The sequence below is a fragment of the Oncorhynchus masou genome, chromosome 5 (genome assembly GCF_036934945.1).
Source record: "Oncorhynchus masou masou isolate Uvic2021 chromosome 5, UVic_Omas_1.1, whole genome shotgun sequence".
Classification (NCBI taxonomy): domain Eukaryota; kingdom Metazoa; phylum Chordata; class Actinopteri; order Salmoniformes; family Salmonidae; genus Oncorhynchus; species Oncorhynchus masou.
In genome coordinates, this window is record NC_088216.1 from 48509466 (window position 1) to 48522542 (window position 13077).

A 13077-nucleotide genomic window follows, 5' to 3' on the forward strand; every position below is an offset into this window, starting at 1 on the left:
AACACACACGCACACTGGCAGAGATTTTCAGCTTGCAGGCAGAGGTGCGGGTAGCCTAAACACACACGCACACTGGCAGAGATTTTCAGCTTGCAGGCAGACGCTGGAATAAGTTTCTGAGTGACAGAGTGAGGGCTTTGCATAGGAGTGTTGTTGCGTTTTGTTGTGGAACTAGAAAAGAAATGCCTGCAACGTAACTAACCGGGTTTCCGTGCTTTTTGTTCCATGTTCCGTTTCTGTTACTTAAAAAAAGTGTGTCTTACGCTGAGTATTTTCCCCCCATAAAGGTTTAAGAATGGTCAAGGAAGTGGTCTGGATGGTGGTCACTATCGGGTCTACATCAACGGGACCCTAGAGATCAAGCGTGCACGGGCTGAGGACGAGGGGACCTACACCTGCGTGGCCAGCAACATCCTGGGCAAGGAGGAGAACCAGGTCCTCCTGGAGGTCAAAGGTTAGAGAGCAAACAATCACATCACAGCACACCATCCTTCTTCTTCCTCGGTGCCAAATAGTCCCTGTGTTGTCGCCAAACAGTTCGAAGTGCCTTATCAACCCATGTGATTTTGGATTGAATCTTCCATCCTCTCTAAAGATTTGTATCACACCTCGGACCTTTCCTTTCTCAGAGCAGACGACATTACTTAGAGGTTCGCATTGGACATTCATATTCAGCAGTGCATTTGTCATTCTCATTCATTCCATGTCATAAGAAAGTGGCCTTAATAACATCCCATATCATGAGAAAGCGACGGTTCATATTATTGAGTTGCAGCTGATCGGAATTCCACAAATGTGTTTGTCAGGGATCAAGGAGGACATTGCTTTTCTTATATCCCCACTTATTGTCCCGGATATGCATGTGTGTGTGTTGTTTCCCGGGTGTGTTTCAGAGCCGACACGTATTGTCAGGGCTCCAGAGCACCAGTTAGCCATCAGAGGTACCATGGCTCGTTTCGACTGCCGGGTCAAATCAGACCTCACCTTGCCCATCACTGTTACCTGGCTGAAGGATGACAAGCCTCTCTCCCTGGGATCGAGGTAAAACACACCCCAAAACACAATCAACAACAGATTTCTGTAACTTTGTTGTCCCCTGTGTGATATGTGATGAATTGTACACTATTGATCAATAGTAAGGTAAAGTTAAAGTGTGATAATGTTGTGATAATGTTGTAATAATGTTGTAATAAGTACTATAGTAAATGCCGTTTACACACCTTTTTTATTTTGCATGAGCGTTTACCTATGGCAGAAAACATACATACAAAATATAGGGAGCCTTATTATATTATATTATTATACAGTGCCTTGCGAATGTATTCGGCCCCCTTGAGCTTTGCCACCTTTTGCCACATTTCAGGCTTCAAACATAAAGATATAAAACTGTATTTTTTTGTGAAGAATCAACAACAAGTGGGACACAATCATGCAGTGGAACAACATTTATTGGATATTTCAAACTTTTTTAACAAATCAAAAACTGAAAAATTGGGCGTGCAAAATTATTCAGCCCCCTTAAGTTAATACTTTGTAGCGCCACCTTTTGCCACGATTACAGCTGTAAGTCGCTTGGGGTATGTCTCTATCAGTTTTGCACATCGAGAGACTGAAATTTTTTCCCATTCCTCCTTGCAAAACAGCTCGAGCTCAGTGAGGTTGGATGGAGAGCATTTGTGAACAGCAGTTTTCAGTTCTTTCCACAGATTCTCGATTGGATTTAGGTCTGGACTTTGACTTGGCCATTCTAACACCTGGATATGTTTATTTCTGAACCATTCCATTGTAGATTTTGCTTTATGTTTTGGATCATTGTCTTGTTGGAAGACAAATCTCCGTCCCAGTCTTGGTTCTTGTGCAGACTCCATCAGGTTTTCTTCCAGAATGGTCCTGTATTTGGCTCCATCCCATCAATCCCTCCACCCCATCAATTTTAACCATCTTCCCTGTCCCTGCTGAAGAAAAGCAGGCCCAAACCATGATGCTGCCACCACCATGTTTGACAGTGGGTATGGTGTGTTCAGGGTGATGTGCTGTGTTGCTTTTACGCCAAACATAACGTTTTGCATTGTTGGCAAAAAGTTCAATTTCGGTTATATCTGACCAGAGCACCTTCTTCCACATGTTTGGTGTGTCTCCCAGTTGGCTTGTGGCAAACTTTAAACAACACTTTTTATGGATATCTTTAAGAAATGGCTTTCTTCTTGCCACTCTTCCATAAAGGCCATATTTGTGTAATATACGACTGATTGTTGTCCTATGGAAAGAGTCTCCCACCTCAGCTGTAGATCTCTGCAGTTCATCCAGAGTGATCATGGGCCTCTTGGCTGCATCTCTGATCAGTCTTCTCCTTGTATGAGCTGAAAGTTTAGAGTTTAACGGCCAGGTCTTGGTAGAATTGCAGTGGTCTGATACTCCTTCCATTTCAATATTAGCGCTTGCACAGTGCTCATTGGAATGTTTAAAGCTTGGGAAATCTTTTTGTATCCAAATCCGGCTTTAAACTTCTTCACAACAGTTTGAAATATCCAATAAATGTCGTTCCACTTCATGATTGTGTCCCACTTGTTGTTGATTCTTTACAAAAAAATACAGTTTTATATCTTTATGTTTGAAGCCTGAAATGTGGCAAAAGGTCGCAAAGTTCAAGGGGGCCGAATACTTTCGCAAGGCACTGTATATATAGTATTATACCTTATTGACCACAATTGGTGATTCTGTTAGCACTATATCATTGGCTGTAATAGTTAATTGTTTCCAATAGTTCAAGCACAGTAATATTTTCCCTTCCTTGTCTATGCACTGTAGGTTGAAGAAGGATGAGGATTCTCTGTCCATCCCCAATGTCCATGAGGGAGATGAGGGAACATACACCTGCACTGTTAAAACAGAGATTGACCAAGACACTGCCTCGGCACGCCTTACTGTGTCAGGTACACGCACACACACACACACACATACACACACACACACACACACACACACACACACACACACACACACACACACACACACACACACACACACACACACACACACACACACACACACACACACACACACACACACACACACACACACACACACTCTCGCCCTACAAGACCCAGCTACATAAACCAACATGGAATGGTTCAACATGGATTTGAAAATGGTCTACTTTCATTCTACAAATCACCTTCTCATCAACCCACATCTTCTTAACGTTGTAGTTAGCCCTGCATAGATAACACTATCATACATGGAATTGTTTTATGTCACTGAATTTACTCTCATTATTGACTTCTATCAGACTCCTGCTACTAATAGTTTGTAGGTCGTCAGCATCGGTGGTGGATCGTTCCACATATGTTTCCTGGTTGTGTAGTTGTAGTGCTTCCGGGTGAAGTTTCCCCTAGATACAGATCTAGGATCAGTCTCCCCTCTTCCAATTCTATCCTTAACCACTAGTTAGGAAAATGCTAAACTGACCCAAGATTAGCGTCTAGGGGCAACTTCACCCTACACCAGTTGTAGTACTGTAGTGGATGGGTTTCCTCCACTGTACTAATGCTCTGACTAACCTCTAACCTTTAACCTCTGACCTTTACCCCCCTGCCCCCCTCACAGAGGACGCCTCCCTGTCTCCCTCACAGTCTAGTGTCTTGCCTACAGGTAACATCCGTGGCCTTTTCTACCTCTCTCTCTCTCTCTCTCTCTCTCTCTCTCTCTCTCTCTCTCTCTCTGTGTATATCTATATTTTTTGCTCTCTCTTCACTCTAATAAGCATAACAGTGGTTCGTTTGGACTATTGCTTCCTAATGCCAAAGGAATGAATGCAGTGTGTAAGAGATATGAGTATAAATATGCCTATGGCTGAAAGGGTGTATGTTTATGCATCTCTGTGTGTGTGTGTGTGTGTGTGTGTGTGTGTGTGTGTGTGTGTGTGTGTGTGTGTGTGTGTGTGTGTGTGTGTGTGTGTGTGTGTGTGTGTGTGTGTGTGTGTGTGTGTGTGTGCGTGTATTTGGGAAGTATTCAGACACCTTGACTTTTTTCACAGTTTGTTACGTTACAGCCTTATTCTAAAATTCATTAAATAAAACATTTTCCTCATCAGTCTACACACAATAACCCATAATGAGAAAGTGGAAACCATTTTTTAGAAATGTTAGCAAATGTTATAAATCAGAAATATCTTATTTACATAAGTATTCAGACTCTTTGCTATTAGACTCGAAATTGAGCTCAGTTGGATCCTGTTTCCATTGATTACCGGTGGTAAATTCGATTGATTTAACATTATTTGGAAAGGCACACACCTGTCTATATAAGGTCAGTGCATGTCAGAGCAAAAACCAAGCCATGAGGTCAAAGGAATTGTCCATAGAGCTCCAAGACAGGATTGTGTCGAGGCACAGATCTGGGGAAGGGTACCAAAACAGGGAGGTGACCAAGAACCCGATGGCCACTCTGACAGAGCTGGGAGAACCATTTCTGCAGCACTCCACCAATCAGGCCGTTATGGTAGAAGAAAAAAAAGAAAAATGAATCCATTTAAGAATAAGGCTGTAACGTAACAAAATCTGGAAAATACTTTCCGAATGCATGGTTGCGTGTCTGTGTGCGTATGAGTGTGTCTGTGCATGCATGTGCACGTGCTGGTGTGTGTGTGTGTGTCAATATGCGTGTGTGCATGAGTGTGTGTTTGCTTGAATGCATGTGTTGTGTGTTTGTGATTGTGTACCATCTAACCCTATGGCCCTCCTGTGGGTAGGCCGTCCTGACTCTCCCATGGACCTGGAGCTGTCTGACGCTAAAGAACGCACCATACGACTCACCTGGATACATGGAGATGATCACAACAGCCCCGTCACATGTAAATACACACACACACACACACACACCTCTCTCACTCACTCACTCACACTCACTCACTCACTCACTCACTCACTCACTCACTCACTCACTCACTCACACACAAGACTACATCCCAATGTAACCCAAATACATACATTCAACTGTTCCATGGCTTGTCACACCTCTTCCCTGCAGTGTTCGTGGTTCAGTTTGAGGAGGACCGTTGGGAGTCAGGCAAGTGGCAGAACCTGTCTAGTTATCCCGGAGACTTCAACTCTGTCATCCTGGAGCTCTCTCCTTTCGTCAACTACCAGTTCAGAGTCATCGCTGTCAATTCTGTGGGCCAGAGCCTCCCCAGCCTCCCCTCGCAACGATACCAGACCAGCGGAGCCCGTGAGTCAGACACCGGGAGGGAGAGAGGGGATGGATGGGGGTAGGGATAAGGGAATTTAGGAGGATGTTCGACCAGATCTTTCTCCAGCCAATCCTCACCACAATACTAGTGGGTTATCAAGGAGGATAATAGAGGGAACGAGGGAGGGTGAAGGGAGGGCAGGTGGGGGTGTCTTTTTTAGGAGTTCTGTGAAATATACAGCCCAAATAAATGTTTCACAGAGGTCAAGTAACAGACAACAGTCAATATCAACTGTTCAGAGGAGACTGTGTGAATCAGGCTTTCATAGTCCAATTGCTGCACAGAAACTACTACTAAAGGACACCAATAAGAAGAAGATAATTGCTTGGGGCAAGAAATACATGAGCAATGGACATTAGACCGGTGGAAATTTGTCCTTTGGTCTGGAGTCCAAATTTGAGATTTTTGGTTCAAACCGCCATGCCTTTGTGAGACGCGGTGTGGGTGAACGGATGATCTCCGCATGTGTGTTTTCCACCGTAAAGCATGGAGGAGGATGTGTTATGGTGTGGGGGTGCATTGCTGGTGACACTGTCTGTGATTTATTTAGAATTCAACGCGCACTTAAGCAGCATTGCCACCACCTCATTCTTCAGCAATGCGCCATCCCATTTGGTTTGCGCTTAGTGGGACTATCATTTGTTTAACAACAGCACAATGACCCAGCACACCTCCAGACTGTGTAAGGGCTATTTGACTAAGAAGGAGAGTGATGGAATGCTGCATCAGATGACCTGGCCTCCACAATCCCCAACCTCAACCAAATTGATATGGTTTGGGATGAGTTGGGTCGCAGAGTGAAGGAAAAGCAGCCAACAAGTGCTCAGCATATGTGGGAACTCCTTCATGACTGTTGGAAAAGCATTCCAGGTTAAGCTGGTTGAGAGAATGTCAAGAGTGTGCAAAGCTGTCATCAAGGAAAAGGGTGGCTATTTGAAGAATCTTAAATACAAAATAGAATTTAATTTGTTTAACACTTTTTTGGCTACTACAATATTCCATGTGTTATTTCATAGTTTTGATGTCTTCACTATTATTCTACAATGTAGAAAATAGTAAAAATAAGGAAAAACCCTTTAATGAGTAGGTGTTCTAAAACTTTTGACGGTAGTGTATTTTAGCCAGAGAGATGACATGTGTCCCTGTGTGTTTTAGCTCCAGATGCTATCCCTAGAGGCCTGAAAGGCTGGGGCACCAAGAAGAACAACATGGAGATCAGCTGGGAGGTGAGAGACAGAAAGTGGATCATAGCAGGGACTGATGTCATGGTTTCGCCCTTTACCCTTCATGAGGAGCTATGACACCCTCAATGGCAAGGTTGTTTCAGCCAGTAAAAACTAGACTAATGTGTGTGTCTTTTTGCGCTTTCCAGCCCTTGTTGGACACAGAGCGAAACGGCCCTAACCTGCACTACTCGGTGTGGTGGCGACGGAAGGATACGGGGGAGGAATGGAGTAATGTGACGACAGTGGGTGCAAAGCACATTGTCCACGACACAGAGACCTACGTACCCTATGAGATCAAACTGCAGGCTGTGAATGACTTTGGACCGGGAGGCGAGTCCAACATCATCATCGGATACTCTGGGGAGGACAGTACGTACCCACACAAACCTACATACACATGAAGCAACGTTTCTGTACCATTCATCATCTTTTTGGAACGAGCAAATGTTAGCTCTCGTCTCTCTCTTTTTTCTCCCTCTGATCTCCCACCTGTGTCTACCTCCAGAGCCCACAGCCCCTCCCACTGACCTGCGAGTGTCTAAGATTGACAGCACCAAGGTCAATGTCCACTGGACCCCAGTAGATCCCAGCACTGTATTGGGAGAGTTCAAGGAGTACAGGGTGAGAACTGTAGCCCAGCACACACGCACACACACACACACACACACACACACACACACACACACACACACACACACACACACACACACACACACACACACACACACACACACACACACACACACACACACACACACACGGCACACGGCACACGTGGGTACAGACAGACATACATACTGACACACCATGTGTTTCTACCACCCTGAGATGACAACGTGTGTGGGCCCTCTCTCTCAGGTGTACTACTGGCGTGAGGGCAGCATGTTGAAGAATCTGCGTGTGAATAAAGAGAAGAAGACTAAAGGGTTCTACAGTACCGTGGCCCAGCCTACTGGCATACTGACAGACCTACAGCCATACAGCCACTACCGCATATACATGGTGGTTGCCAACAATCGCTACGAGGGACCGCCTAGCAACCATGTGGAGTTCCGTACCAAGGAAGGAGGTGAGAAAGGGAGAGAGAAGGACAACTCCAACTATCATACAGTTCATTGGACAAATGATTTTTACACTGTAACTCACTCTCTCTCCTACACCTACCAACTCTCTCCCTCTTTCTCTCTCCCACGCTCTCCCTCATTCTAACATCCTGCATCTCTCTTCATTTCTATCCTCCCCCCTCTCTTTCCCTCTCTCCCCTGTGTGTTTAGTGCCAGAAGCTCCTAAGTTCTTTAAGATCATCCAGCGGAGTACAGATGTTATCCACCTGGAGTGGGATAAACCCCTGGAACCTAACGGCATTCTGATTGGATATAAACTCAACTACCAGACAGGTGAGCCCTTCTGATTGGATACCCACTCAAAAGACAGAGAGGGGTGCTCTTCTGATTGGCTACCCAGTCAAGTACCAGAAAGGTGAGCACTTCTGATTGGTTAGTTACACAGTCAAACGACAGACACGTTATCAGTTCAGCGGTATACACTGCACAAGAACTTTGGGTAGAAGGTCGGAAAGGTCTTTATAATTCCTCTAGATAATGACGCCGGAGGAGATGGCTGCCGTTTTACGGTCTTCTAACCAATTGTGCTATTGTGTGTGTTGTTTTGCGTTATTTGTTATTTATTTTGTACATGATGTTTCTACCACCGTCCCTTATGACCGAAAAGTGCTTCTAGATATCAGGACAGTGATTACTCACATCGTCATGAAAAAAATACTTTTTGTCTTTCATGAGTCGGACGCAAAGGATTTATTTCAGATTCCCGACAATGCCCAAGACCCTGTGCTTCACATGAGAAGGAGACAGAGATATCGGGGATGTATGTCAGGGTGCCTTGTAAGGTGCCTTGTAAGGATCTGAAGGCGAGTGGGAAATCTGCCATTCTCATCGTTGGGGGTGTAGTGGAGCAGGTTGAGAGCTTCAACTTCCTTGGTGTCCACATCACCAACAAACTATCATGGTCGAAGCACACCAACACAGCCGTGAAGAGGGTACGACAAAGCCTATTCCCCCTCAGGAGACTGAAAAGATTTGGCATCGGTCCTCAGATCCTCAAAAAGTGGTTGCATCACTGCCTTATATGGCAACTGCTCGGCCTCCAACCGTAAGGCACTACAGAGGGTAGTGCGTACGGCCCAGTACATCACTGGGGCCAAGTTGCATGCCATCCAGGACCTTTATTCCAGGTGGTGTCAGAGGAAGGGCCTAAAATTTGTCAAAGACTCCAGCCACCCTACCTCACGACAAGCGTCACCGGAGCTCCAAGTCTAGGTCCAAAAGTCTTCTTCAGTTTCTACCCCCAAGCCATAAGACTCCTGAACATCTAATCAAATTGGATACCTAGACTATTTGCATTTCTTCCCGCTCCCCGTTTATGCTGCTGCTACTCTCTGTTAATTATCTATGCATAGTCACTTTAACTCTACCTACATGTACATATTACCTAAATTACCTTGACTAACCTGTGCCCCTGCACATTGACTCCATATAGCCTTGTGTCTGTTATTTTTCTGCTGCTCTTCAATTATATTTTTTTTTACATGATCTATTTTTGACTTCTTAGGGATCAAATCCCATTAACGGGATCGATTTGACAACATCCGGTGAAATGGCAGAGCGCCAAATTCTAATTAAATTATTAGAAATATTTTACTTTCATCCAATCACACGTACAATACACCAAATTAAAGCTTTACTTCTTGTTAAGCCACCGCATCAGATTTCAAAAAGGCTTTACGGCGAAAGCAAACCAAAGCTATTATCTGAGAAAGCACCCCATCAAACAAACACAGACAATCATATTTCATCCCGCCAGGAGCGACACAAAATTGAAAACTGAAGATCCTCTTTTGTTGGCACTCCAATATGTCCCATAAACATCACAAATGGTCCTTTTGTTTGATTAATTCCATCATTATATCTCCAAAATGTCCATTTATTTGGCGCGTTTGATCCAGAAAAACACTGATTCAATCTCGCGCAACATGACTACAAAATATCTAATAAGTTACCTGTAATCTTTGTTCAAACATTTCAAACAACTTTCTTAATACAACTTTAGGTATTTTTTTACGTAAATAATCGATAAAATTTAAGACAGGATAAACTGCGTTCAATAGCAGATAAAAACAAAGTGGAGCGAGTTCTCAGGTCGTGTGCCCCAACCACAACAGTACAGTACACTCGACCCTCGTTCTAAACAGCCCTACTTCTTCATTTCTGAAAGAAAAAAATCAACCAATTTCTGAAGACGGATGACATCTAGTGGAAGCGATAGGAACTGCAAGCAAGTGCATTAGAAATCTAGATCCCCATAAAAAAAAATTGAAAAGAGAGTGACCTAAACAACAACAAAAAATCCTGGTTGGTTTGTCCTCGGGGTTTGGCCTGCAAAATAAGTTCTGTTATAATATGCATATCTGGGCCTGAGTAGCAAGCAGTTTACTTTGGGAACGCTTTTCATCTGGATGTGAAAATACCGCCCCCTAGCCTAGAGAGGTTAACGCTTTTTTTAACTACATTGTTGGTTAAGGGCTTGTAAGTAAGCATTTCACTGTAATGTCTACACCTGTTGTATTTGGTGCATGTGACAAATACGATTTGATGTGAAATAAGTGATAATGGTCCTGTAGGCCATCATTGTAAATAATAAGTTGTCCTTAACTGACTTGCCTAGTTAAATAAAAGTTAAATAATTTTGTATTTTTGTTATAATAATGCCCGAGAAGCCGGTGTTTGGAGGACCTACTGGCACCGTATCCTCCAAACACCGGCTTCGAGGGCATTATCACTTTTATACAATAGGTTGCCAACATATTCAATTAATGATTGACATATTTTCATTAAAAACTTCATTTTGATGAATTTATTCATACTATTTCATCCTTCCACAGTATATATATATATATTTAAATGAACGTTGCGATGATAGACAGTTAAGTGTTTTTACAGTAGCTGCATGACTGTTACCTGACCAGCTGACTGACTGTGTGTGTTCTTGTAGTGAACGGGTCGCGTGTAGGCCTTATGCAGATGCAGAGTTTCCTACCTAACGTGACAACGTACACACTCCGCCTGCCCGAACGAGCCATCCGCTACAAGTTCTACCTGGCGGCCCTCACACAGGTGGGAGCAGGGGAGGTCTATGCTGAGGAGTCTCCACACTTCACCAATGAGGGTAAGTCCACACTGCCTACACAGCGCGCACACACACACACACACACACACACACACACACACACACACACACACACACACACACACACACACACACACACACACACACACACACACACACACACACACACACAATCTTTACTCATACACACAAGCTCATGCGCACACACACACACACTTACACACACATACACACATAAATCCTTACTCAACAAACTTCTCTTACTCGCATACCATTCTTACTCAATACCATTCTTATTCACGCACACACACACACACACACACACACACACACACACCCACACACACACAACTCTGACTTTTTACGCTGTTACACACAGTCACGTTTTTGTTTACTTCAGGTAAGTGGTGTAATGTTTTGATATGCAGAATGTCACCAGCTTGCATGGTCAAGTCTTTCCTGGGGCACGTGTTCCTTTTCATTCTTCAGTAATGATGTACGCTGGGTAATGTAGGATTAACAGGTTATTGTTGAGAAGACATGAAACAGATAACCAGAACAGATCTACACAGATTTTTATTCATTCACTGTTCAGGATGACAAATTTCACAGACTGAATGGAAAAGTGAAACCATCTACGCTATGCAGACACAGAAATGTGTGCTAAAAGAAGAAAATAAGTTGGCATTTTAAGTCTTAGTTATGTGTGGAAACTGGGTTAGATGTTTGTTAGAGTGTCTGTGCAGCTAGTTGACACGGTAGAGTGTGTCAAGTGAGGCCAACCAAAAACGCTTGGAAAGCTCAGTGACTTCAGCCTACTGCAGCTTGGCAGCAAACACATAAGTCTTTGTCACACTGGCAGCCATTCAACATATATAACACATTCACACTGGTGCACAGTGTGTGCAGCAGTGGTCAATGGGTTACGATGAGCACACAAACGGGTGCACACACACACACACACACACACACACACACACACACACACACACACACACACACACACACACACACACTGGGTGTTAGTGGCGATAAATGCAGAATCACCCAGTGTTCTCCTTCTTGGCATGTCTCCTGTCTGTCGTTGTGCTCTTTTGTCAGAATGTTCTCTTTCTCTCCTCGTTTCTCCCTCTTTGTCTCTCTTCTTCTCCTGTGGTTGATCTTCTGTAGTGTCTTTTAACGCTGTCTTTCTGTCTCCACCTCTCAGATTCTCACTCTTGTTTTCCCTCCTCCACTTGCTGTCTCACCCTCTTCTGTCTTTCTGTTTCCCCTCCCTCTCACCTCACCCCCCATCTCACCTATCTCGACCTCCATGTCACCTGTCTCCACCTCCCTCTTGCCTGTCTCCACCTCCCTCTCGCCTGTCTCCACCTCCCCCTCGCCTGTCTCCACCTCCCTTTCGCTTGTCTCCACCCTCTTCTCGCCTGTCTCCACCTCCCTCTCGCCTGTCTCCACTTCCATCTTGCTTGTCTCCACCTCCCTCTCGCCTGTCTCCACCTCCCTCCCGCCTGTCTCCACCTCCCTCTCGCCTGTCTCCACCTCCCTCTCACCTGTCTCCACCTCCCTCTCGCCTGTCTTCACCTCCTTCTCGCCTGTCTCCACCTCCCTCTCTCTTGTCTCCACCTCCCTCTCGCCTGTCTCCACCTCCCTCTCTCTTGTCTCCACCTCCCTCTCGCCTGTTTCCACTTCCCTCTCGCCTGTCTCCACCTCCCTCTCGCCTGTCTCCACCTCCCTCTCGCCTGTTTCCACCTCCCTCTCGCTTGTCTCCACCTCCCTCTCGCCTGCCTCCTTCTCGCCTGTCTCCACCTCCCTCTCGCCCATCATCACCTCCCTCCCGCCTGTCTCCACCTGTCTCCCCCTCCATCTCACCTGTCTCCCCTCCCTTTCACCTGTCTCATCCTCACTCTTACCTGTCTCCCCCTCCCTTTTCCCTCTCCCTCTCCCCCTCCCTCTCAACCTCCTCTCTGTGTGTCTCTCTCCATGGGTGTTAACAGAAGACTTTTTCAGCTCAGGTACTGACCGCTCGGGTGTAGGTAACGGGAAATGCATAGCCCGTCTGTCTGTCTGCTTGTCTGTCTGTCTATTTTCTATAATTCCTCTCCGACTCTGTCTCAGTCCATTTTTCCAGCAGTGGTGTCCAGTTCAAATGAATGACCATGTCATATTTACGTTTTCTTACCACTTTGCCTCGTCATCATATCACGGGTTTCTACCACCCCCTACTGATGACAATGGTACAGACCCAGACACCTATCCTAGAGAGAAACTACCCATAGAGGTTAAATAGGGGTTGACATATCTTACGCCGTAGCTAACAAACAAAACAAATGAGGTAACTTTGAGGTCTGTCTGGGGTAAAACCCTGAGGAAAACTAATTTTGAATGTGTATGAGTTCTCGT

The 13077-nt window shown here is 45.0% G+C and overlaps 1 protein-coding gene across 12 annotated transcripts in view; it reads left to right on the plus strand.

The window, feature by feature from the left end:
• nfasca (neurofascin homolog (chicken) a) overlaps window positions 1-13077 on the plus strand; it is a 153284-nt gene that overhangs the window by 107484 nt on the left and 32723 nt on the right. For 8 of the 12 annotated variants that reach the window (XM_064965816.1, XM_064965813.1, XM_064965824.1 and 5 more), the window contains 13 exons: window positions 288-454; window positions 894-1041; window positions 2809-2933; window positions 3607-3651; window positions 4751-4852; window positions 5029-5226; window positions 6404-6474; window positions 6621-6843; window positions 6980-7095; window positions 7333-7543; window positions 7749-7871; window positions 10543-10716; window positions 12672-12689. In XM_064965816.1, coding sequence (XP_064821888.1) covers window positions 288-454; window positions 894-1041; window positions 2809-2933; window positions 3607-3651; window positions 4751-4852; window positions 5029-5226; window positions 6404-6474; window positions 6621-6843; window positions 6980-7095; window positions 7333-7543; window positions 7749-7871; window positions 10543-10716; window positions 12672-12689 — 1721 coding nt within the window. The remainder of the gene's footprint in view (window positions 1-287; window positions 455-893; window positions 1042-2808; window positions 2934-3606; window positions 3652-4750; window positions 4853-5028; window positions 5227-6403; window positions 6475-6620; window positions 6844-6979; window positions 7096-7332; window positions 7544-7748; window positions 7872-10542; window positions 10717-12671; window positions 12690-13077) is intronic. The other 4 variants (XM_064965823.1, XM_064965825.1, XM_064965822.1 and 1 more) reach the window with 3 other exon arrangements.